Source organism: Microcaecilia unicolor, chromosome 10 (genome assembly GCF_901765095.1).
Source record: "Microcaecilia unicolor chromosome 10, aMicUni1.1, whole genome shotgun sequence".
Classification (NCBI taxonomy): Eukaryota; Metazoa; Chordata; class Amphibia; order Gymnophiona; family Siphonopidae; genus Microcaecilia; species Microcaecilia unicolor.
This window is the reverse complement of record NC_044040.1, coordinates 23,216,022-23,243,135: the sequence shown is the minus strand read 5'-3', so window position 1 is coordinate 23,243,135 and position 27,114 is coordinate 23,216,022. Positions and strand designations below refer to the sequence as shown.

The 27,114-nt window shown below is 46.2% G+C and overlaps 1 protein-coding gene across 1 annotated transcript in view; it reads right to left on the bottom strand.

Moving 5' to 3' along the window:
• Positions 1 to 27,114, bottom strand: part of PPP6R2 (protein phosphatase 6 regulatory subunit 2) — a 194,663-nt gene that overhangs the window by 92,914 nt on the left and 74,635 nt on the right. Inside the window, 4 exon segments of the mRNA XM_030215776.1 lie at positions 858 to 923; positions 9,320 to 9,457; positions 13,676 to 13,862; positions 16,598 to 16,845. Coding sequence (XP_030071636.1) covers positions 858 to 923; positions 9,320 to 9,457; positions 13,676 to 13,862; positions 16,598 to 16,824 — 618 coding nt within the window. The 5' untranslated portion in view covers positions 16,825 to 16,845.

The following is a 27,114-nucleotide window of genomic DNA, read 5'->3' as shown; positions in this document are numbered from 1 at the left end:
ATAATGAGCCATTCTGCTGGGGAATGCTCCTCCCTTATTGTCACGTAGTTTCCTCTGATTGGTCCGTCTTACGTTGCCTAGTGTTGCCTGGGAACGGTGTTGTGATGGTCCTTTGTGTTTCAGAATGTTGAGGGTGTTTTTTCTGATTGGTCCGTCATGCGAGGGCGGGCAGAGAGACATGGTCAGTGTTATGGCTTCACCACCATGAATCCATGAACCCTTCAGGGAGTGACTGAGTGACTTCAGAACGTTGTCTTCAGAACGTTGAGGGTGAGTTTTATTATAGTAGATGGGGCGTGGCTGAGGGCGGGTCTATGAGTGAGGGTGACTGGTCCTAGCCTATGAACACTACAGGATTTTTGTGCTTCTCTGCCTTGGAGTGAGCTTCAGAACATTCAAGGTGGGATTTATTAATATAGATACCTATCTTGAAAATTTGGTTTGGTTTAAGTTAAATGGTTCAGAAAACATGTACATAGACAAAGCAAATTTGTATGTATTTTTTTTTTCTTTTTTAAGGGGGGAAAAAAAAGCCTTAAAAAGGGAACACAGAATAATACTCTCTGCATATGAAATCAATAGTACAGTGCTACTTTCAAATACAGAATGCTAGTGTATCAGTTTGTTACAAGTGGCTCTGGGCAGGGATACACATACATCTTTGAGGGCCAAATATGAAAAGCTATGAATTACGGCAAAGAAAAATGCCGTTGCAGAAAGTTCAGCTCAAGGGCATGAATGCTAAGCAGCACTCTGGAACAAATATTTATTAGATGCTAAAAGGGAAGCAAATCATATTACTTTTTACAGAGTTTCTGTACTTAATGGCTTTTTAGTATAAAATGGATGATACTTACATCTTCATCTTGGCTAGAATGGATCAATTCAATAAGCCTTTGAATGAGTCTCTCTTCATTAAGCCACTGAAAGGAGAAGAAAAAGCTTAATTTCACCATCTGAATACTTAAACCTTCCTCATACCTTATTCTCTAAAAGCAGCACTCCATATTAATGGATCATCCTCTGGATTCTATATAGCGCGACTTAAGTTGCGCATGCAAATCCTGTTGTATTCTGGATTTGTGAACAAGCCAATCGGCGCCGATAATTGCCAATTCAACTATTGACACTAATTGCCATTAATTTAGAATTTAACACACACACCTGTGTAAGTGTATTCTGTAATGTGATGCACGTAAATTCTAAATCGCATATTTGAAAATGGGGCATGGCCATGGGTGGGTCGTGAGCATTTCTAAAATCTACACGCGCTGTTACATAATACACCTGGTCTGCACCTAATTTAGACATCGGCATTTACACCAAGGTTTACGTGGCATAACTGCCCGCGACTAAATTTAGACATGCAGATGGGCGCTTGGTGTATTCTATAAACTGCGTGGAAATTTAGGAGTATTCTATAAATATGTGTGCTTTATAGAATACGCCTAGGCATATTTTTATCAGTACGGATGTTTTAGGTGTGATTATATAGAATTTAGTCCCATAGGCCTAAATACACACACATGAAAAACTTGTTCTAACCAAAATTCAATTACCACTATGTACTGCTTTCATTTTTGAGAGTGGTATGAAACAAGGGAAATTAATTCCAAATATGAAAATATGAGAACATTATATAACAGAATATTGCCTTTAAAACAGTAATTACAAGAAAAGTAATTACTCTCTCTCCAAAAATAATCATGTCTATTAGATTAGAATCACACTAATAAGATTACCTCTCTCTCTCTAGCAAACAAATACCTACAGGGTACAAGAAAGAACAAACACACAAATAGGGTAATTTTTCAAACAAAAACACATACACATATTTGAGGAGATAAAATGTCAAAAGCTGTCCTTATAGGGGAAGTCAAGAACAATTCCTGTAGTGCTACAAAGCCAAACCCAGAGCTCCAATGACAGCCCATGTCTAGAGATGATGGTGCTGAGCAAATGCAGTTCTCCAAATCTTTTCAATCAAACATGACCTTCTTTTCCTTGTACTCTAGCAGATTTTCCCTGGGTGTCTCACAGTCTCAATCAGCAATGGCTATATACAAACATCCATATACAAGAAACCCACAGACAAATGCAGCTACCTCCACAACTCCAGCTTCCATCCTTCACATACAAAAAAATTCATTATTCACAGCAAAGCCACAAGATACCACTGTATCTGCTCTGATCCAGGGGACAGAGATAGACACCTCAAAATTCTGACTGCATCGGAGGAAGTGACGTCACGGTGCTTGATGGCCGCTTGAATTCTTAGCTCCTCACTCTTCCCCCAGATTTTTGCTAACTTTGGCCGCTTTCCAGCGAGATAAAGTGAGTGCCCGACAGGGGAACAGCAGTGGGAGTCATGAGCAAATCGGGGGCCGCTTCCAGAAGGGACGGCGAGCGCCACTCCGCTCGACAACAGGGAAGGGACTCGCAGCGCCACGTGTCGCCGGCAGGGCCTTCAGGGTCCGATTCGGAATCGGCACTTTCTCATGCAGAACAGCGGGAGCAGAGTCCCAAACAGCGAGCTTCCCATAGCTTAGCGAAAAGTTTGGAAGCAATCCGGGCAGAAATACAATCGTCTAAGGAGGAGATCCTGGAAAGGATCGATGCCATGAATGCGGATATTCGTGAGCTTGGAGGCAGAGTAGAAGAATTGGAGGCTCGCGTCAACGACCAAGGGGAGCAGCTTAGCACTGTGGAAACAAGGCTTACCCAGGTGTTTGCAGCTTGCGACGATCTTCAGTACAAGATTGACGATCTGGAGAATCGCGGCCGCCGTAAGAATCTCCGTTTTAGAGGAGTTCCAGAGGCGCGAGATGGCGAAGACGTTCCCGCCATTGTGAGTCTTTTGTGTGGTAAGCTGATGGGAGCCGAGTTGGATCCTCGTGAAATTGCTATAGAACGTGCACATAGGGCCTTGAAAAAACAACAGGATAATCGCCCTCGTGATATAATTGCCAGATTTGCTTCATATACTTTCAAAGAAAAAGTTTTGCAAAGTGCTCGTCAGTTGGGCACAGTGGAATACAACGAGGCTCGTGTGGGGGTGTTCCAGGACCTCTCGCTATTCACGCTGGCGCAAAGAAGAGCTATGAAGCCAGCACTCGACATTCTAATTAAAGAAAAGATTTCCTATCGTTGGGCTTTCCCCTTCGCGCTCTGTTTTACTGTTAAAGGTGCAGCATGTCGGGTGAGACAGTTGGCGGAGGCTTGGAAGAAGCTACATGAAGCAGGTTTGACGCAGCATGCCTCACCTCCTGTGGAACTCGCGTCTGATACTAGGGAGAAATTGCAACGATGGAAACGTGTTTCTCGTAGGGGGAAGTGAACAGTACTATCAATCTGAAGTTCTTTATTCTGTGACTTTTCTGTTAGCAAGGCTTGTGGGTGCTCTAACACATGGACTTATCATATGTTGTTTCCCCCCTTTTCCCTCCCCCCCCCCTTTTTTTTTTTAGTTTTGCTTGATGTTTTCATAATCTGTTTTAGATAACGTGTTTGGGGTGGGGGGAAGAAGGGGTATGGGAGACTGTTTAGATAGCTTTATAGGAGGGAGGGGGCTTGTGTGGAGTGAGTGGGGGGTTTTAATACTTTGTATGATTGCTGTTATAGAGTGGGCTTGAAGTACAAGTAATGGGGAGGATGTTGAGTGAGACTTTAAGGTTGGGTTAGCTTAAATGCTAGGATTGGTGTGTGTGAGGCGGTTTAAGTGTTAAGATATGCGGGGGTGAGTGGGGGGGGGGGGTGGTTTGAGTGTGCCTTGGGGTACTGTGGCTCCTTGCTCCATTTTCCTAGGCAGGAGGACAAGTTGGGTTCTCTGCCTGGTGGTAGTGGTCAGGGGGGGGGGGGACTTGGGGGGGAGGGGAGGAGGAAGGGGGTATGGCAGAAGGCGGGGGGGGGGGATTCCTCCTCGTCGGAGGCTTTTGTTTTGGCTGGGTCCGGGGGGCTCCTACTGTTCCTGTTGCTCTCACTTTGCTAGTTCCACATGTTCTTTGCAGTTGCTTTGCTTGGCAGCGAGTAGAACATACTCATGAGAAAAGCCTTAAAGTTTTTGTCTTATAACGTCAAAGGCCTTAATTCGCCTCAAAAACGCCAAAAGGTTTTCAGGGAATTGGTGCATCTGGGATCTCATGTGGTGTTCCTCCAGGAGACTCACCTGCGAAGGGATCATGAGCGGTACCTGACCTCGCCTCATTACCCGACGGTTTTTTGCGCTTCTGCCTCTGATGGCTCTAAAAAAAGGGGAGTTGCGATATTGTTACACTCGTCTCTGCAGGTCCAAGTGGGCAGGGTGCAGAGGGATACAGAGGGGCGATTTTTGTCTGTACATCTTACAATTGATAATGAGGCTCTTAATCTGGTTTCCTTATATGCTCCGAACGAGGGACAAGTAGGATTTTTCAAGAGGATAGTGGGTCGTATCATTTCTTGTCCTTAGTTGATTGTCGGGGGGGACTTTAATGCTACTTTACATCCGGACCTTGATAGGTCGGGTCAGTCATCTGCAGTGGATAGTCAATTATCTAAAGCCTTTAATCAGTTTGTGCGAGATATTGGAGTAGTTGATGCATGGCGGGTCATACATCCACGAGTTCGGGATTACTCGTTTTTTTCCCATTCCCACGATACTTATTCGCGAATTGACTATGTGTTGCTGGACATTTCATTAACTCATGCTGGATGGGAGGCGGACATTGGTACTTGCACTCTTTCGGACCATGCTCCAGTTTGGACCTGCTTACCCTCTCTTGGGAAGGAGGATAGGGATAGGAGGTGGACCTTAAATACCACCCTATTGAGAGACGAAGAGATACTTGGGGGCTACAGACAGCTCTTCAAGGAGTATATAGAGCTTAATATTAATTCGGGCCCAGCCTTGGGAGTGGTCTGGGATGCCTTGAAGGCTGTTTCACGGGGGTATTTCTTACAGAAGGCAGGCTCTAGGGCTAGGCAACAGCGGGCTGAGGTGGCGGGGTGCTTGTCCCGTTTATCAACTCTTTCAGACCAGCACAAGACTTCACATTCGGTGGACACATTAAGAGAGATTCAGGGTCTTCGTTTAAAATTAGATCACATTTATTCCACTCAATTGCAATTTGTTAATGCCAGGTATCAGTGCTCCCAATACGTTCAGGCCAACAAACCCAGTAGGGCTTTAGCAATCAAGTTGGCACAGCGAAAAATCGATCGCACTATTTTGAAAGTTGGGGATGGCAGGGGTGGATATGTGTCTTCCTCGGGAAAGATACGTCAGCGCTTCCAGGAGTTCTACCAAGAGCTGTACTCCTCTGATATTAATCCGTCTATGGAGGAGATGAGTAACTTTCTCTTGGTCCACTCCCTTCCGCAACTATCTGTGGCTCAGCAAGAAGGTTTGGACGGTCAGGTCACTGTGGAGGAAGTATCGCGGGTTATTAAAGCTTTGCCATCTGGGAAATCACCGGGTCTCGATGGCCTGCCTAACGAATTTTACAAGACCTTCCGGGGGGAGATGGCCCCTCTGCTGACCGAGCTTATTAATACAGTTTTATCGGGAGAGGACTTTCCTTCTTCCATGCGGGAAGCTTGGATTGCGGTGCTCCCAAAGCCTGGTAAGGACAAGACGGAATGTGCATCCTACCGTCCAATTTCTATATTAAACTCTGATGTAAAGATCATAGCGAAGGTGTTAGCCAACCGACTAGCAAAGGTCTTGCCCTATTTAATACATCCAGATCAGGTAGGCTTTGTCCCTGGCAGACAAGCTATGGATAATGTTCGTCGGATGGTCCATCTGATCCATATATCAAAGAAGAATAAACTCCCGGTCTGCTTGTTGGGCCTGGATGCAGAGAAGGCCTTTGACCGTGTTCATTGGCCTTTCATGCTCCAGGTTTTAGATAGGTTTGGGGTGGGGCCGGGGTTTCGCAGGTGGGTGGAGGCTCTTTATCATCTCCCGAGCGCGTGTGTCCGTATAAACGGTGGCAATTCGCAGGGGTTTTCACTTTACCGTGGTACTCGACAGGGGTGCCCACTATCCCCGATGTTGTTTGCCTTGGTGATGGAGCCTCTGGCGGTTTCTATCCGTTTGGATCCCAACATAACAGGAATTGTGGTGGGTCATCAGGAGTATAAATTAGCCCTTTTCGCGGATGACGTCATGCTCTCTTTGATTAGGCCCTTGCTTTCCCTCCCGAACCTTATGCAGAAGTTGAGCGCTTACTCCAAGGTTTCGGGGTTTAAATTAAATTTGAGTAAAACTGAGGCCTTGGCTATGGGGATTGCGTCTCCGGTTTTGGACTCTTTAAAAGCAAATTTTTCTTTTCGTTGGGTTACAAAAGGTCTCAAATACTTGGGGGTTACCATTACGCCTGGGCTCGAGAACTTGTTCTCGGCCAATTACCCTCCTTTGTTAACATCCATCTATAAGGACCTGGATAGGTGGGAGAATATTGATTTATCCTGGTTAGGCAGGATTGCTTCGCTAAAGATGAATGTTTTGCCTAGATTATTATATATCTTTCAGGTATTACCGTTGCGGATTTCCAGGAGCTACTTATCCAAGTTGCAGGATCGGTTGATTCGGTTTGTCTGGTCCAATAAGCGTCCACGCCTGCCTCGGGCGTTTCTGTATGGGGCACGGAAGAAGGGAGGGTTGGGCGTTCCTAATATCTTGTGGTATTATAAGGCTGCTCAGGCGCGATCGGCCCTTGAGTGGTTTCAGGCTCACCCTCAAAAGTTGTGGGTACATATGGAGCAGGCCGAGATAGGGCCTCGCTCTCTTCGCTCCTTGATATGGCTTCCTAATAGGTTTAGAGGCTTGGGCGGCGATCTGAGTCCTTCCATCGGGTCCACCTTTTATTACTGGGATGGCCTTTTCACTAAGTCTGAGGGGAGGCTTTCTCGGTTCTCGCCTATAGCTAATAACCCGCTTTTTTCTCCTGGGCTTCAGCCCGGGCCTTTTACTCGCTGGGCCTCCCTGGGATTGGTGTCTTGGGGCCAGCTTTTTGAAGATGAGCGCTTGATTTCATTTGACTCACTCAGGGAACAGTTTTCGCTTTTGCCCCAAGACCAGTTTGCGTATACACAGCTACGACATTTTCTGTCTTCTCGAGAGATTCGCTCGATAGTATTGCGAGATGATTCTTTTCTTGAAGATCTTTGCGAAGATTCCCGGACTACCAGAGGTCTCATTACTTGCCTTTATTCTCACCTGAGTCAGCAACTTCGCCCCAGCTTACTTCATAGGGAGCGCTGGCACCAAGAGCTAGGGGTTACCTTTGACGAGGCTGATTGGGCGGTATGGGAGAACGGCTGGGCGAGGGTATCGATAGCTGTTCCCTTTCAGGAAAATGTGCTAAAAGTGCTTTATAGATGGTACTTGACACCTGCGAGGCTGCGCCACGTTCCCGGATGCATCTCCCTTGTGTTGGCGAGGATGCGGCCAGAGAGGAACTATGGGTCATATTTGGTGGTCTTGCCCAAAAGTTAGGGCATATTGGAAATCTATCCAATATAGATTACAACGCTGGTTCCGGAGGCCGGTTAAGTGGTCTCCGGAATATTTTCTTTTTTCTAAAAAACCACCAGGCCTTACCAAATCTCAGGGGCTATTGACCAGGCAGGCCATGTTGGCGGCGAGAGTGGTGTTGGCAACACATTGGAAGTCTCCCGAGGTCCCTTCAAAAGTGCGTTGGCTGAACAAGCTGTGGTATATTTGTGAGCGGGAGAGACTTCGCTCTGAGCAAAGTCGTACTGTGGCGAAGTGGGAGATCTTGTGGGAGCCCTTCCTGAAGAACTGTTCTTGTTAACAGGCCCGGCGGGGTGGAGGTGGGGGAATGAGGAGATGACAAGGTTAGTGGGGGTTTTGATGCTCTGAGGGGTGTGGGGGGTTGAGGGGGGGGTGGACTTTGTGGGTAAGGGTTGTGGGGATATTCCTAAAACTGTTGAAAAAGTTGAAGATACTGATTGTTTAGGGTATCTTGTTGACATTTGGTATCAAATATTTTCCTCGGGCTGAGGAGATAAGTCCTCGTTGGATCTCATGTACTGATTTTGTTCGATGGTTTTTGCTGATGTTTGTACATTTGTCAATGTTCAATAAAATCTTCCAGAAATTAAAAAAAAAATTCTGACTGCATCCTTTGAACAGAAAGGCTACATCACCAAAATCTCCAAGAATATTGCCTCCTCCATCAAAACACCCAGGGACAATCTACTACAGTACAAGGAAAAGAAAGCCACAGCAGAATCTCCAATGTAGTGACATACAACCCAGAGCTGGAAAAATTATGAAAAATCATAAAAGACCTACAGCCACTACTCCAGGAGGATTGAATTACTGAAAGAGATATTCCCATCCCCACCAGTGCTGGCCTTCAGACAGCCCCCCAACTTAAAACACAAGCTAGTGAGAAGTAGGCTCCCAACACAGACTTTAAAAGGAGAGTGGTACACGTCCTTGCAATATATCCAGCTGCAAACTATGCCAAAACATTTCACAGGACCCCACAGTCATTCATGAAGGAAAAATATTCAACACAAAGGAATCCTTCATATGCTCATCTTCCAATCTGGTATATATCATTCAGTGTAAAAAATGTGACGAAGGATGCTACTTGGAGAAACAAGTCAGATGCTAAATAAGAGATTTAATTTACATAGACATCATATGAAAAATGCCAGTACCAACCAAGATGTCACCTCTGTGGGGCAGTACTTTACAAAACCAGAACACTGTACCAATGATTTTATGGTGAGAATACTAAAAGGGAACTATAAAACAATACAGGAACGTAAGACCTTTGAAGTCAGAATGATTAAATATTTTGACATCCACCAGACAGGACTTAACAAAGATATGAGTTTTCTAGCCCATTATAAACCAAAAAATTCTACTGCTTTGTCACCCTCTTATCACCATGTATATCTCCCTGTCCCACATCCATCCTGTCCCTCACTAAACCCACCCTCATCCTGTTAGACTGTCACTGAAATGCTTTGATGTTTCACTTATATATACTGTCATCTATCAACATTTGCTTATTTCTGATCTGATGAAGAAGGGCTACCTTCTAAAGCTAATCAAAAAATGTATTGTTAGTCCAATAAAAAAGGTATCATCTTATTTTCTTTTCCATGTTTTATTTTATTTCTATTGATTACCTTTAAAAGTGGACTAACACGGATACCACATCTCTCTACTCAAGGTGACACCAAGAAATCCGAGTTCCCTTTGATGGCAAATCCCTTGCCAGCGCTTTTTCAGTCCTAGCCACACAGAGTACAATAGCATCATTCCCATGAGCCATATGCCTTGTAGCATACTCACATTTAATACTTCTTGACGCAATGGTGCTGGCTCCACACAACTGATAAGGCGAAGCAGCAGATCCATCATGGCAGATGTGTCAATGTGTTTTAGCACCAGACTTAGAAACTTGTCTTTCTTCCTCAAAAACACAATCACCTATAGGAAAACAGGGATGCCTTTGTGAATACACTTTGGAAGTGATTTTCCTCTGTCCACTAACACGCATGACTGCAGAAAGCAAAGTTTCTGTAAAGCAGATTGTGAAAAAGTATTTTTTTTTAAATTATATTCCACTCAACCTAAAATTCTTGGTGGATTACAAAACATACACAGTCATCTAAAAATATAAAAACACATAAAAAATAATAAAATACAAAGTACAAGTTGACTAAAACATTAAGAGGCCCTTTTACCAAGCTGCAGTAAAAGGGGCCCTCTGGTGGCGTCAGCAGTGGATTTGCCATGCACAGATGCCCCTTTTGCCAGAGTGGGTTCAAAAAAAAGGGGGGGGGAATGGCTGTGCAGTATGTACAAACTTGCTAAGTGACCATTTCCTGGGGGAGCCCAAAGCTAAAACTAAAAAATATTTCCAGCTGCATCGTAAATGGTGCACGGTGGGGGCAGCACTATCACCAGCTCCTGCAGTGGGCCGGTAGTAGTGCCAGACTGGTGTATGCCAAAGCTGCGGTAGCTCCACTGTGGAGCTGTAAAAACGTCCCTAAAAAAATTAACAGACTACCTATAGAAGTCTAAAAATTAAAATTGGAGAGCTAAAATGTATGGTGCCAGATGAAGACATTGACAAAATAAACCTCTCAGAGAAATGGAGTAGTCTAACAATTAGAGCAGTGGGCTGAGAACAGGGGAGCTTGTAATCTTGGGCGTCACTTAACCCTCTAATTACCTTAGACTGTGACCTCTTCAGGACAGAAAATACTTACTGTACCTGAATATCTACAGCTTCAATGGCTTCCAGATGTCATGACTGTGGTCGTGACTCCACTTTTCAGTCTCACCTTGTCTTCCGGTGGTCAGCTTCAGAGGTGGCTCTTTTGCATTGTTGCCTCTGCTACCACTTCCTGTGTGTTTCAAGCCTCACTCTAGTGTTCATTGGTGTTGGAAGCCTCTGTCGCTTACTGCTTCCACTTCCTGTGTATTCCAAGCCTCACTCTGGTGTTCAGTGTGTTTCAAGCCCCTTTCCTGTAGTCGTGACATCATCAGTGAAGGCCCTCATAAGGAAGGTGAGGACATTCATTCAGGGCCTTTGCAAAGCCGAAGGTCTCCAGGTTTGTCGTTGTGCTTGTGTAGTACTTCTGCCCTGTTTCCTAGTTGGTGTGCTTGTATAGCACTTCTGTCTTGTTTCCTAGATAGTGTGCCTGTGTGGCACTTCTGCTTTAGTTCTTCTATTTGTATGTGTGCTTGGGTTAGCACTTCTGCCTGAGTTCTTCTGTTTGTCTGTGTGCTTGTGTTGGCACTTCTCTCTTGGTTATTGCCTGTTTGTTCTGTTGTGTGTTTATGTGGCCCAGCCTAGAGCTCTGCCTACTCTGCCTCACCTAGAGCTCCGACTAGTCTCTTCTGCCTTCTGCTGTTGTGTTTGGGTTCCAGTTTGGCCTTGCAGCCTGTATGAGAGGGCTCTGTGTGCATGGGTTCCAGGTCAGCCTTGCGGCCAGTTTGAGTGTTTTCTCTTCTGGCTTTACTTGGTTCTGTCCTTGAGTTCCCTGCCTAGTCCAGTTCTAGTTTGTGTCTTGGTTCAGCCTGTATGCTCTGTGAGAGCTGCTTTTTGACAACAGTGATCAAAATGCAATCATGTCACCACTGAAATTATATGTTTCTGCAGCACTCCATGCATAAAGACTATGATAAAATAAGGAAATACGAGATGACAGAAAGGTCAGGAACATTTATAAGGGTTAAAAAAAAAAAAGTCAGCACTAGGCCTTGAACCTGTTTAAAATACCTTCTTAGAAGCTCTGAAAAATTATGTTACACAAATTTGAAAAGGATGAAGGAAGAACTAAGGCCAGTTTAGCTTTAACAGTACTGCGAAAAAAGATATTCAAATCAAACAAGCAAACTTTAAAACATAGAATTTAGGACCTGTGGAAAAAAAGAAAGGCATAAATACTGGAAGATTAGATGTAAAATGTTAATAAAAAGAATATGAGAGAACTGCCAATGAGGCAACAGCTCATAAAACCTTTTTCAATTTAATTAAAAGCAAGAAACCTGTAAGACAGTCAGTTGAGCAACAAATGACTGGAGAAAGGATTGAGGAAGAGACACTCGGGGCAATCTTTACTGTGAAGGATTCTGGGGAGATACACACATCAGAATCATTCTTTCAAGGTGAAAATTCAGAGACACAAACAAATCAGTGCAGATCTCAGAGAGGAACTAAGGAAACCCTATGTGACAGAGCAAGGACAAAGCTAAGGGAATTTGGAGGCCTTACCCAGGTTCTGGATATTAGTAGACTGGTGACTAAATCCAAAAGAGCTAATGAAGAAAGAATTACACAAGCTTAACGTGGTTAAAACCACAAATTTTACTGGCCAAGCAATGCAGGAAGGTTTTCAGCGCAGGTGTTAACTCAGGCGGAAACCGTTTGTTGACACAATTGGGTAGTAGGGTTGGGTTCTCATGATTGTGATTTATGATATAGCCATAATTTGAAACCCTGATAATGATTGTGTGTATAGACTTGCACACAAGCTAAATATAGCAAATGGCATGGTGCCACGGGTTGGCTATGAAGAAGTCTGAGGTCCCTCTCCTATACATATGTTTTCACATAGTGCAACACAGCATTTGCACACAACATAGAATTTTCCTATACTCTCTCTCGCTCTCAAGTGCTGCATTTCTGGACAATTCAAATCTGTCCTTGCTCTGTTTTCCCTCGTACAGCAGAGAGGTTTGCTGGATTTCTACATTTGCTAGAGAATTCATCTGCAAATATATTCTGTCTCTAGAAAGTATGGATGACCTACATTATTTAGAATCAAAATACTCTTCACATTTTCCTTTTTTAGTCAGTCAATATTCTGTTCTAAAAATGATTAAGATGCTAACCACATGGTAATAAAAAAATATGGAAAATCAATTTTGACAAATCTATGACAAGCATATGCATCAATCACCATGTTTCTGAAGATGAAGGGTAGTTGTTGCTGGCATACTCTCTCCTCCCAGTAATTTTTTTTTTTAACTAATTTAGGGCTTCTTTCACAAAGCTGTGCTAGTGACTCCTGCCCAGCAAATGAGAAGCCCATTCAGTTCCTATGGGCTTCCTCTCATTTGCATAATGGGAATCACTAGCACAGCTTTGTAAAAGAAGCCCTTAATTGTATTTTGTTATCAGTTTTAAAGTGTTCTTCCAGTAACAAAAAACTCTACTATAATAAAAGGCACCTTCAACGTTCTGAAGCTGACTTCGTGGCTTCACTGAAGTGAAGGGTTCGTAAGGATCGTTAGAGATGGTTACAGAGCGACAAACCTATCTGCCCCGCCCTCGCGCCTCTGATAGGTCCGCTGCCCTCGACGTCATCACGTTTTGACGTCGAGGGCGGCAGACCTATCAGAGGTGTGAGGGCGGGGCAGAGAGAAATGGTTACAGAGCGACGAACCTAATGATACTTACGAACCCTTCACTTCAGTGAAGCCACGGAGTCAGCTTCACAACGTTGCAGGTGGGTGGCTGGAGGGGAGGGGGGGAACAGAGGGGGCAACTACCCTGGAACTGGGAGGTAGGGAGAGAGGGGGGCAACAATCCTGGAACTGGGTGGGTGGGAGGGGGCCCGGACCCTGGAGGGGGGCCAGGTGGACACTGAAATTGCGGGGGGGGGGGGGGGGGGGGGGGACGACCCTGGAACTTGGAAGGGGGAGGGCGGACCCTGAAACTGGGTGGGAGGGGGCCCCTGGCACACACTCTCATTCTCACACACACACAAACTCTCGCTCTCTCTGTCACACACACTCACACACTCACTCTCTCTCTGACACACACACTCACACATTCACTCTCTATGTATCACACACTCACTCTCAAACAAACTCTGTAAAACACACACACTCCGAGGAAAACCTTGCTAGCGCCCATTTCATTTGTGTCAGAAATGTAACCAGTAACCTGAGTAGACATGATTACAAAGCACATGGCACAAAGGTGGCCAGAGTGAGTACCGCCTAGCCACTTACGTTTTCAGAACAGCCACAATGAAAATACATGAGAGATTTGCACACAAATCTCTCTCATGCATGTTCACTGCAGATAGTCTGAAAACTGACAGGGTAAGGTGTACTCAAAGACAGGGCTGAAAACGTCTGTTTAAAACTACGCATATTTAAGTTAGAAGAGAGATCATCCCATGATACCTGTTCTGTTTTTCTTGCGATAAGGTTGCCAATAGTCTTGCTGAAGAAACTGGCGAGGAGTGGATTTAAAGGTGGCTCATGCTCCAAAAAATCATAGAGAATGTTTAACAATTTCTCATCCCCTCCTAGCTTATCGTTGATTTGTGGCACATCAGAGGTCAGGAGTTCACAGGCTGTGTTAGGATATCTATGGGAAGAGACAGCAATTGAAAATGTAACAAGATCATGGTTTAATGGGTACTGTATGCTATAAGTTTGGGGATGGGGAAATTTGTTTTGTTGAGCTGTTAGGGTTCACATGTTTATGATATTTCAAGATTAGTATACTAATATCATTGTTATATTGTACTGCCTTACCCTTGAATAAATAAAATCTTGAAAAAAAAAATGTAACAAGATCAGAACTGTAATCCAACTCATCCAGATCAGAGAAGAAATCTCAGGAACCCCAAAGAGCACAAATATATATATTAAAGTTTGGTTGCACTGATTCCTTTCTACTGTATTTATTTCTTTTTCACATTCATACTCTGAAAACAAATCATAAAAGTAATCACATACCACAGACACCTAACACACACCATTCTGAGCTAAATCTGCTGTGCTAAATATACTGCATTGCCCCCATATATCCTAATATCCAAATTACTCAAACATCAGGAGAAGCACAGAGAAATAAATGTGCTTTCAAATATTTCATAAAATGGGATAAATGGGTTCAGGCCAGGGATGACTTTTATAACTTTCTAGCCAGGAATATCAATGTTTTGTCTTGCACATTGTTGTAGGGAGATATAAATTTGCATTTAGAATCACTGACTGATTCAAAAGTTGCTGAGTTAAATAATTTTTTTGGGAGATGTTCGCTTTCTACTATCCGCCAGCTGAGAAAACATGTGTAAAGGGATACCAACTTGATTTGATTGCATATTTCCAACATTTTTTTAAAATCACTTTAAATATTTTTATTAATGAAGCAACTTGCAACATTCAAGACAGTACAGGTAATGCCAAGTTGACCTAAAATATTGGACATCCATATAATATAACAGAAAAGAACAAAACAACAACCCAGTCACCCTTATGGTGAAAATTGAACTATCAACTCCCAATCACTATAAACAAGGGTCTACACCCTCAGCTCTGTCCTACTCCCTTAAATTTGTTCAAGCATATAATTGCCTCACTTATTTCCAACATTTTTTATTGATGACAGTTTAAAGTAAACACCTCCAGATAATAGGAATAGATTCAAACAGGAAAATGTACACAGCAAAGACAAAATTATACAGTCCGTCATCAAACTTTTAACAATTTTATCCCCACTCCATTCCTACCCTCTATTTTTTGTGTCAGGTTTAAACGATTTGTATTGAACAAACAATAAAGTGACAAACCCGACATCTTCCATATTTTGTTCGTTTTCCAAGATCCCATCCCCTCCCCCACCTCCCCATTCCCCCCTATCTTAAGCGAAGTCACACACATCAACTATAAGTAGCCACACCTTGGTATTATACCCATACCACTTATCACAGCAAATGGATCACGAATGACTCAACTAGGATTTGACTGCATATACAAATCATTTAGCACCTAATTTGACAAGTTGTAAAATGGTGCCCACTATTATAGTCTGATCATTATTTATTAGAATTCAATATTAGATGAAAACAATAACATTCTAATGATCACTGAGTCAAAGGAAAATCTGGAGACAAGTTAAGAATACAATATTCCACCTGGGGTAAAACTGATCAGACTCAATTTTGAAAAGTAACAAATTATCATTCCACGAATACTACAAGCTCAGATGGTATAGATAGTTGGCATTCAGTCAGTACATCAATTTTGGATTCTACTGCCCCAAAACAAGATAAATGTAAATCTAAGGGCCCCGTTTACTAAAGCGGGTTAGCATTCTTAACGTGCCTACAATTAGCGCACGCTAACAGTGTAGGCACCTATAGGGATATTGTAGGTGTGTACACGGTTAATGCACATATATGGTTAACGCGTGTTAAAAACGCTAATGTGCCTATAACGTAGCTTAGTAAACATGGCCCTAAATATATTAAGGATGGAGAAATTAGGTCTTGCCTGATAATTTTCTTTCCATTAGTCCTTCACACTATTCCAGAACCTGTGGGATAGTTATGTCTATCAACCAGCAAGCGGAGGTAAGAACTGAAAACTGAGCTGAGTCATACCTCTCTTGGCATCCAGTCCAGCTCCTCAGTATTTACGTAGACAAGTAGTAAGGAGAAACTGAAAACACCAGAACCAGGTCCACAACCAGCTGAACTAACCATTATGCCACTCCTCCACTTGTCAACTAGCCAAGCAATGATGTTCATGATTCTCTTGCCCATCAATACTGCATAGATGACACCAATACAAGAATACCTGCAACAGCCCAGCAAGCACATGCTCTACTGACAGTTTCTTCACCGGATCAGGAGAACAGTGTTCCCAATTTGATTCAAACTAGAAAAGGTACTCAAGCAAGAGTACCTGCGACACAAAAATAACAACAAACACTTTTTTGTGTCCCAAAAGAAACCCTAATTAGAGGGAAAATAAACTCTTAAATTTAGAATTTACAAACATAATTAGAGGGAAAATAAATTTAGAATTTATAAACACCTAAGAATAGAAGCCCAATCCATTTGTAATACTTTTTTAGGTCTGATGGTCACCAATATTAGATATGGTATTTCTTTACAAAGACAGAGTTTTCAAATATATGCAGTATACCTAATTCAATAAAATGGAGCTCTGATCTGTTCCACGTCATTTAACATAAAACTCAATTTCAGTATGGTGTAAAAAAAAAAAAGCATCTATGAGCAGGAGCTATGATACACATAGTCCCTTCTACATTTCCATGAATCACAGAAAAAAAAAAACATGCATACATACTTGAAGCGGATCTTCTCCTCCATGTCAAGGGGTGGCTCATGGGTAATGAGGTGAACCAGCTCCTCCATGCAATCCTGTTGACAGATAAACTCCAATAGCCTGCGGTTCTGTGCCTTGCACTCTTGTAAGATATCATCTTCATCCATCAACTCACGCAGGGTCACATCTTCTTTATCTAATAGCTTGTCCACGTGCGAGGTTGTGTTTAAATCAAACTTCCAGAACATGATGATGGACACACCTAACTACTACAGAGATGAGAGGTATGAGAGAAAGATGAAATAGCAATAAGCACTGACCTCTTGACATATCTTTTTCAACTACTTGTCAATCTCTGTAGTCACATCAGCAAATCTAGCCACACCACAGGGCAAACAAAATCTCCAAAGACCTCACTTTCCTATTTGTTAAGCCCTGGTTACTGTGCAGTCCTACACTTGGCACCATAAACATGCATCTCAGTGTTCGGAGGCTCAGTATAAAAATAAAACAAACAAACAAAAACGAATTATATAACTAAAACCCAATTAATCTGTAGATCTTGCCTCTCTATATATCTGTGTCTGTTGCTGTTGTTCACTCTAGCACTCTGATAGCAGAAGATACACATAAAGAAGATAGGAACCTCCACTCTCAAGACAAATCCCTTCTCCACCACCGCCAACTCCAGCCTCCGCCCTTTCTGCCTCGCCTCACCCCATGCTTGGAATAAACTCCCTGAGCCCATACGCCAGGCCCCCTCCCTGCCCATCTTCAAATCCTTACTCAAAGCCCACCTCTTCAATGTCGCCTTCGGCACCTAACCACCATACCTCTATTCAAGAAATCTAGACTGCCCCAACTTGACATTTCGTCCTTTAGATTGTAAGCTCCTTGAGCAGGGACTGTCCTTCTTTGTTAAACTGTACAGCGCTGCGTAATCCTAGTAGCACTCTAGAAATGTTAAGTAGTAGTAGTAGTAGTACTCATGTTTAAAGCACTTAAAAAATATATGATACTATGAAGATCCTGGGGGACAGGTGACCATGGTGCCTAAACGTGACCTCATAGCACCAAGAATTTGCTGTTACCCCCCCCCCCCTTTTTGATTTCTCCCTATTCCTAATGCCCTTACCTCAGTCTACATCCTTCTGTTGACAGGAACAGAGCAAAGCGACATACCTTCTCCTCCTGCCAATTGCTCTCTGTCATTGCTGTTCAGAGGTTTGCAGTTTGAACAGCTCATGTCCCAGAGATCAGGGCATGTGCTGTTCTGAAAGCAAAGCTCTGAACAGTGAAAGCAGAAGTGGCCAATTCAGGGAGACATGTTGTTCTGTTCTGTTTCCCTTTTGACTGTCAGAGTATGGTGGGTGAGTTTATCGAGGGTCCGCAGAGAGGGAATGGTCAAGGGGCAGGGGAGTTCATTAGGAGCAGATACCCTTGTCCCCACTCACTTCATCAGTTCCCATATACCTGTTTTTATTTTCCATAAAACAGCAGCACTGCTCACCTGGAATAGGTGTTCTGAGAAGTTAGCCAGATAAGCAACTGTACACACTGGTGCCATCTAATGGCACCAATATGGATGGCATTCCTGAAAAGCTGTGGAAAAGCCCACAAATCTTTTCAAGGCATGCACTAGATTTCTCTCTCAGAAAACTGGGTGGACCCAGTAAGGTCGGCAACCACTTCAGACAGAAGGCAAAAGTTATTTTACCATCCTAAACTGTGAACGGCTGATAAATCTCAATAAACAGGGAGGGGCCTTGGGAAAAACATTAGGATGACTGATTGCTTTTAAGATGGCAATCAGATACTACCTTGGGCAGGAACTAGGGATGAGTATGTGGATAGAATCCAATTTTGATTAAAATGGGGTGAATAGTTTAGCGACTCTGCATACAGCACCAAAATTATGACCTTGCAGGTCAGGTACTTAAGTTCACAAAAAATTAGTACTCCATGAAGGCTCATCAGCTGAATAAGCATCACACAACAGCACACTTGATGGGGGGCTTCAACTGAAGCAAGCCCCTGCATAAAGTTGACAACTAAAGGCTGCACAGAAATAGAGTTCTTTCTATCTGCAGGTGATAACACTAATTGCGCAGATTTGGTTTTTAGGACAGACTCTGAAAGCAGAAGGTGTTTAAGTACAGTAGCATGGGTGTGCAGCAAGAGAAGGGATCTAGAGATATGTTCTCACACCAGAGGGTCAACTTTCTCTGTTTAAACCCCTAAGACTTTCTGTGGATTCATTCCCAAGAGCCAGATGTTTGTTTGGCTTGTCCTACTGAACAAGCTCAGGTCAGAGACAGTGCACCTTAAAGCGAATGCTACATACCTGTAGAAGGTATTCTCCGAGGACAGCAGGCTGATTGTTCTCACTGATGGGTGACGTCCACGGCAGCCCCTCCAATCGGAAACTTCACTAGCAAAGTCCTTTGCTAGTCCTCGCGCGCCCGCGCGCACCGCGCATGCGCGGCCGTCTTCCCGCCCGAAACCGGCTCGAGCCGGCCAGTCCAGTATGTAGCAAGACAATACACTTCAAGGGAAGACACAACTCCAACGGGGAGGCGGGCGGGTTTGTGAGAACAATCAGCCTGCTGTCCTCGGAGAATACCTTCTACAGGTATGTAGCATTCGCTTTCTCCGAGGACAAGCAGGCTGCTTGTTCTCACTGATGGGGTATCCCTAGCCCCCAGGCTCACTCAAAACAACAACCATGGTCAATTGGGCCTCGCAACGGCGAGGACATAACTGAGATTGACCTAAAAAATTTACCAACTAACTGAGAGTGTAGCCTGGAACAGAACAAACAGGGCCCTCGGGGGTGGAGTTGGATCCTAAAGCCCAAACAGGTTCTGAAGAACTGACTGCCCAAACCGACTGTCGCGTCGGGTATCCTGCTGTAGGCAGTAATGAGATGTGAATGTGTGGACAGATGACCACGTCGCAGCTTTGCAAATTTCTTCAATGGAGGCTGACTTCAAGTGGGCTACCGACGCAGCCATGGCTCGAACATTATGAGCCGTGACATGACCCTCAAGAGCCAGCCCCGCCTGGGCGTAAGTGAAGGAAATGCAATCTGCTAGCCAATTGGATATGGTGCGTTTTCCTACAGCCACTCCCCTCCTATTGGGATCAAAAGAAACAAACAATTGGGCGGACTGTCTGTGGGGCTGTGTCCGCTCCAGATAGAAGGCCAATGCTCTCTTGCAGTCCAATGTGTGCAGCTGACGCTCAGCAGGGCAGGAATGAGGACGGGGAAAGAATGTTGGCAAGACAATTGACTGGTTCAGATGGAACTCCGACACGACCTTTGGCAGAAACTTAGGGTGAGTGCGGAGGACTACTCTGTTGTGATGAAATTTGGTGTAAGGGGCCTGGGCTACCAGGGCTTGAAGCTCACTGACTCTACGAGCCGAAGTAACTGCCACCAAGAAAATGACCTTCCAGGTCAAGTACTTCGGATGGCAGGAATTCAGTGGCTCAAAAGGAGGTTTCATCAGCTGGGTGAGAACGACATTGAGATCCCATGACACTGTAGGAGGCTTGACAGGGGGCTTTGACAAAAGCAAACCTCTCATGAAGCGAACAACTAAAGGCTGTCCTGAGATCGGCTTACCTTCCACACGGTAATGGTATGCACTAATCGCACTAAGGTGTACCCTTACGGAGTTGGTCTTGAGACCAGACTCAGACAAGTGCAGAAGGTAATCAAGCAGGGTCTGTGTAGGACAAGAGCGAGGATCTAAGGCCTTGCTGTCACACCAGACGGCAAACCTCCTCCAATGGAAGAAGTAACTCCTCTTAGTGGAATCTTTCCTGGAAGCAAGCAAGATGCGGGAGACACCCTCTGACAGACCCAAAGAGGCAAAGTCTACGCCCTCAACATCCAGGCCGTAAGAGCCAGCGACTGGAGGTTGGGATGCAGAAGCGCCCCTTCGTCCTGTGTGATGAGGGTCGGAAAACACTCCAATCTCCACGGTTCTTCGGAGGACAACTCCAGAAGAAGAGGGAACCAGATCTGACGCGGCCAAAAGGGAGCAATCAGAATCATGGTGCCGCGGTCTTGCTTGAGTTTCAACAAAGTCTTCCCCACCAGAGGGATGGGAGGATAAGCATACAGCAGGCCCTCCCCCCAATCCAGGAGGAAGGCATCCGATGCCAGTCTGCCGTGGGCCTGAAGCCTGGAACAGAACTGAGGGACTTTGTGGTTCACTCGAGATGCGAAGAGATCTACCAAGGGGGTGCCCCACGCTTGGAAGACCTGGCGCACCACTCGGGAGTTGAGCGACCACTCGTGAGGTTGCATAATCCTGCTCAACCTGTCGGCCAGACTGTTGTTTACGCCTGCCAGATATGTGGCTTGGAGCACCATGCCTTGACGGCGAGCCCAGAGCCACATGCTGACGGCTTCCTGACACAGGGGGCGAGATCCGGTGCCCCCCTGCTTGTTGACATAGTACATGGCAACCTGGTTGTCTGTCTGAATTTGGATAATTTGGTGGGACAGCCGATCTCTGAAAGCCTTCAGAGCGTTCCAGATCGCTCGTAACTCCAGAAGATTGATCTGCAGATCGCGTTCCTGGAGGGACCAGCTTCCTTGGGTGTGGAGCCCATCGACATGAGCTCCCCATCCCAGGAGGGACGCATCCGTGGTCAGCACTTTTTGTGGCTGAGGAATTTGGAAGGGACGTCCCAGAGTCAAATTGGAGCAAATCGTCCACCAATACAGGGAGTCGAGAAAACTCGTGGACAGGTGGATCACGTCCTCTAGACCTCCGGCGGCCTGATACCACTGAGAGGCCAGGGTCCATTGAGCAGATCTCATGTGAAGGCGGGCCATGGGAGTCACATGAACTGTGGAGGCCATGTGGCCCAACAATCTCAACATCTGCCGAGCTGTGATCTGCTGGGACGCTCGCACCCGCGAGACGAGGGACAACAAGTTGTTGGCTCTCGTCCCTGGGAGATAGGCGCGAGCCGTCCGAGAATCCAGCAGAGCTCCTATGAATTCGAGTCTCTGCGCCGGGAGAAGGTGGGACTTTGGATAATTTATCACAAACCCCAGTAGTTCCAGTAGGCGAATAGTCATCTGCATGGACTGCAGGGCTCCTGCCTCTGATGTGTTCTTTACCAGCCAATCGTCGAGATATGGGAACACGTGCACCCCCAGCCTGCGGAGTGCCGCTGCTACCACAGCTAGGCACTTTGTGAACACCCTGGGCGCAGAGGCGAGCCCAAAGGGTAGCACACAGTACTGGAAGTGGCGTGTGCCCACCTGAAATCGCAGATACTGTCTGTGAGCTGGCAGTATCGGGATGTGTGTGTAGGCATCCTTCAAGTCCAGAGAGCATAGCCAATCGTTTTGCTGAATCATGGGGAGAAGGGTGCCCAGGGAAAGCATCCTGAACTTTTCTTTTTCGAGATATTTGTTCAGGGCCCTTAGGTCTAGGATGGGACGCATCCCCCCTGTTTTCTTTTCCACAAGGAAGTACCTGGAATAGAATCCCAGCCCTTCTTGCCCGGATGGCACGGGCTCGACCGCATTGGCGCTGAGAAGGGCGAAGAGTTCCTCTGCAAGTACCTTCTTGTGTTGGAAGCTGTAAGACTGAGCTCCCAGTGGACAATTTGGAGGTTTTGATGTCAAATTGAGGGTGTACCCCTGCCGGACTATTTGCAGAACCCACTGATCGGAGGTTATGAGAGGCCACCTTTGGTGAAAAACTTTCAACCTCCCTCCGACTGGCAGGTCGCCCGGCACGGACACTTGGATGTCGGCTATGCTCTGCTGGAGCCAGTCAAAAGCTCGCCCCTTGCTTTTGCTGGGGAGCCGCGGGGCCTTGCTGAGTCGCACGCTGCTGACGAGAGCGAGCGCGCTGGGGCTTAGCCTGGGCCGCAGGCTGTCGGGAAGGAGGATTGTACCTACGCTTGCCAGAAGAGTAGGGAACAGTCTTCCTTCCCCCGAAAAATCGTCTACCTGTAGAGGTAGAGGCTGAAGGCTGCCGGCGGGCGAATTTGTCAAATGCGGTGTCCCGCTGGTGGAGAGACTCTACCCCCTGTTCAACTTTTTCGCCAAAAATATTATCCGCACGGCAAGGCGAGTCCGCAATCCGCTGCTGGAGTCTATTCTCCAGGTCGGCGGCACGCAGCCATGAGAGCCTGCGCATCACCACACCTTGAGCAGCGGCCCTGGACGCAACATCAAAAGTGTCATAAACTCCTCTGGCCAGGAATTTTCTGCACGCCTTCAGCTGCCTGACCACCTCCTGAAAAGGCTTGGCCTGCTCGGGGGGAAGAGCATCAACCAAGCCCGCCAACTGCCGCACATTGTTCCGCATGTGTATGCTCGTGTAGAGCTGGTAAGACTGAATCTTGGACACGAGCATAGAGGAATGGTAGGCCTTCCTCCCAAAGGAGTCTAAGGTTCTAGCGTCCTTGCCCGGGGGCGCCGAAGCATGTTCCCTAGAACTCTTAGCCTTCTTTAGGGCCAAATCCACAACTCCAGAGTCATGAGGCAACTGAGTGCGCATCAGCTCTGGGTCCCCATGGATCCGGTACTGGGACTCGATCTTCTTGGGAATGTGGGGATTAGTTAAGGGTTTTGTCCAGTTCGCAAGCAATGTCTTTTTTAGGACATGGTGCAAGGGAACAGTGGACGCTTCCTTAGGTGGAGAAGGATAGTCCAGGAGCTCAAACATTTCAGCCCTGGGCTCGTCCTCCACAACCACCGGGAAGGGGATGGCCGTAGACATCTCCCGGACAAAGGAAGCGAAAGACAGGCTCTCAGGAGGAGAAAGCTGCCTTTCAGGAGAGGGAGTGGGATCAGACGGAAGACCCTCAGACTCCTCGTCAGAGAAATATCTGGGGTCTTCCTCTTCCTCCCACGAGGCCTCACCCTCGGTGTCAGACACAAGTTCCCAAACCTGTGTCTGCAACCTCGCCCTGCTCGACTCAGTGGAACCACGTCCACGACGGGGGCGTCGAGAGGAAGACTCCCTCGCCTGCATCGGCGAAGCTCCCTCCGCCGACGTAGTCGGGGAGCCCTCCTGGGAGGTGGCCGCGGTCGGCACCGCACGCGGTACCGACGTCGGGGACCTCAACCTGGGCGATGGGCCAGCCGGCGCCACGCTCGACGGTACCGGAGGCGCAAGCACCGCCGGTACCGGAGGGGTAGGGCGCAACAGCTCTCCCAGAATCTCTGGGAGAACGGCCCGGAGGCTCTCGTTCAGAGTGGCTGCAGAAAAAGGCTGAGAGGTCGATGCAGGCGTCGACGTCAGAACCTGTTCCGGGCGAGGAGGCTGTTCCGGGCTGTCCAGAGTGGAGCGCATCGACACCTCTTGAACAGAGGGTGAGCGGTCCTCTCGGTGCCGATGCCTGCTGGGTGCCGAATCCCTCGGCGACCCAGAGCTCTCGGTGCCGACACGGGGGGAGACCGGTGTCGATGCTTCTTCGATTTCTTCCGAAGCATGTCACCGGAGCTCCCCGGCACCGACGAGGAGGACGTAGAATCCATCCGTCGCTTCCTCGGGGCCGAGACCGAAGAGGGTCGATCTCGGGGGGGCTGTACCGCAGGAGCCCTCAGGGTAGGAGGAGACCCACCCGAGGGCTCACCGCCACCAGCAGGGGAATGGACAGCCCTCACCTGCACTCCACTTGATGCACCACCGTCCGACGACATCAGGAGACGAGGTCCCGGTACCACCGACGTCGATGCAGCTATCCGATGTCTCGGCGCCGATGCAGAGGCCCGATGCCTCGATGCACTCGATGCAAGGGCGGCCGAGGAAGATGGTCTGGACGCTGACGACGTCGATGCACTCGAAGATCCCGGTGCCGATGCCGACGAAGAGCCCGAGAACAACACGTTCCACTGGGCTAGTCTCGCTACCTGAGTCCGCCTTTGAAGCAGGGAACACAGACTGCAGTTCTGAGGGCGGTGCTCAGCCCCCAGACACTGAAGACACGACGAGTGTCGATCAGTGAGCGAGATAACCCGGGCGCACTGGGTGCACTTCTTGAAGCCGCTGGAAGGCTTCGATGTCATGGGCGGAAAAATCACGCCGGCGAAATCAAAAGCCGAAATGGCGAAAATTGAAGCACCAAAATTTAGAGGGAGAAAAATCTCGACCGAGGCCGAAAGAGGCCTACCCCGACGACGAAAGAAAACTTATCGGGGCAAAAAGCTGGAAGTACGGGGAGGATTGACACGAAACCCGGGAAGGGTTTCCGGAGCACTTCCCGCACTAGAAGAAAGCTTTTCCGAAGAAAAAACACGCTCAAAAAACTTTGGACGCGCGGAGGTCGACTTTCCGGGGCTCGACACGGCGAAAAAACGACCGTACCGAGTGCGGACAAAAGAAGACTGGCCGGCTCGAGCCGGTTTCGGGCGGGAAGACGGCCGCGCATGCGCGGTGCGCGCGGGCGCGCGAGGACTAGCAAAGGACTTTGCTAGTGAAGTTTCCGATTGGAGGGGCTGCCGTGGACGTCACCCATCAGTGAGAACAAGCAGCCTGCTTGTCCTCGGAGAATAAAGCTAACAGTGTACAAATGTTTTAGGTGATAGGCAGCATTCAACTGTGTGTGGGGGGGGGGGGGGGGGGGGGGGGGGAGGGGAGAAATCTAGCTGGGAAATCTAAATCCCTTTGAAAATAGATGGGGAAAATATTAAGGAAGTAAAGTCGGAATGGCTCGCAAGAGGAGTCTTGAGCCAATTATTAATAAACAGTTCTAATGAACTGACATGGTTTGGTGGGTGCCTACATCAGGGGTCCATAAATTATTAAGTTGCAGGCAGTAGGAGAAATAAAAGGAGATGATTTTTTAAAGTGGGTCCACTACAGTAAGCTGTGGAAATCATAGTAACATAGTAGATGATGGCAGAAAAAGACCTGCATGGTCCATCCAGTCTGCCCAACAAGATAACTCATATGTGCTACTTTTTGTGTATACCCTACTTTGATTTGTACTTGTGCTCTTCAGGGCACAGACCGTGTAAGTCTGCCCAGCAATATCCCCGCCTCCCAACCACCAGCCCCGCTTCAGGCTCCGGCACAGACTGTATAAGTCTGCCCAGTACTATCCCTGCCTCCCACCACTGGCTCTGGCACAGACCGTATAAGTCTGCACAGCACCATCCCCGCCTCCCAACCACTAGTCCCGTTTCCCACCACTGGCTCTGGCACAGACCGTATAAGTCTGCCCAGCACTATCCCTGCCTCCCAACCACCAGCCCTGGCTCCCATCACCGGCTCTGCCACCCGATCTCGACTAAGCTTCTAAGGATCCATTCCTTCTGCACAGGATTCCTTTATGCTTATCCCACGCATGTTTGAATTTCGTTACCGTTTTCATTTCCACTACCTCCCACGGGAGGGCATTCCAAGTATCCACTACTCTCTCCGTGAAAAAATACTTCCTGACATTTTTCTTGAGTCTGCCCCCCTTCAATCTCATTTCATGTCCTCTCGTTCTACCGCCTTCGCATCTCTGGAAAATCATCAATACAAACGCACCAGCATTTTTTTCCAAAACTGTCCAATTGGTTCAATGCCTATCAGTTTCAGCAGATGAGCTGGCGAATTTGTTGATGTAGCTAGAGAAATGAATTTTTTTTTTTTTTTTTGCTCCTCTAGCTTAAGTTTGGCTTACTCCCTGTGCCCTAGCTCTGTAAAATGTTTCACAGCTCACCAAGCAAGATCTGAAGTTCAGTTTTAGTTGCAGCTATGGCTCCTTTTAAGTCTACAAACTAATGTATTTTTAGGCTTTAATACATGTTTTTATAAATTGTGACTACCCCTTGCTCGCTACATGCATGAGTGCACTATAACAGTATATTTTTAATAAGACACACTAATTGCAAAATCAACACATTTGTTTTTAAGGCCTTTTCTTTTTAGGTTTTTTTGCAGGTTTCATACACTAATAATGTCTGCAAAAAACTAAAAAGAAAAGCCCTTTAAAACAAATGTATTAATTTTGTAATTAGTGTGCTTTAGAAAAATAAACTGGTATACACTTTTTAAACTGAAGGTACACTAGTTACAGTTTTGGCAGTGTCTCCTGGACCAACCAAGGTTTCAGTCAAGCGAAGAATGCCAGACTTTGACTCTTAAGTAAGGTCCCTGGTGAAGTGAGTCTTATTCCCTAATGATAATATACTTAGAAGGCTTAATGAATTACAAAAATAACATTGAAGCATTCTAAAATCAGTGGAGGATAACCATCTAGAGCCTATTTTCATTTTTCTATGATTGGACGTCTCACATTGGGAGCAGTGACGTTTTCCAAATTGTTTGGAATATATTCTATATCTCAAGCAAACAGAACAGCATCATACCAGTTTATGTTTACACAAAAACACAATGTGCACATGTTATAGGAGTAAAAATACAGTAGGTCTCATTGAATGAAACAGCCCACTGAATATGAGAATTGTCTTAAGTCCACAGTTTTATATCATATTGCCACTCAAACTAGTGCTTTATAACAACATATAGACAAGTTCATGCGTTATCGGATGAAGAATCCTT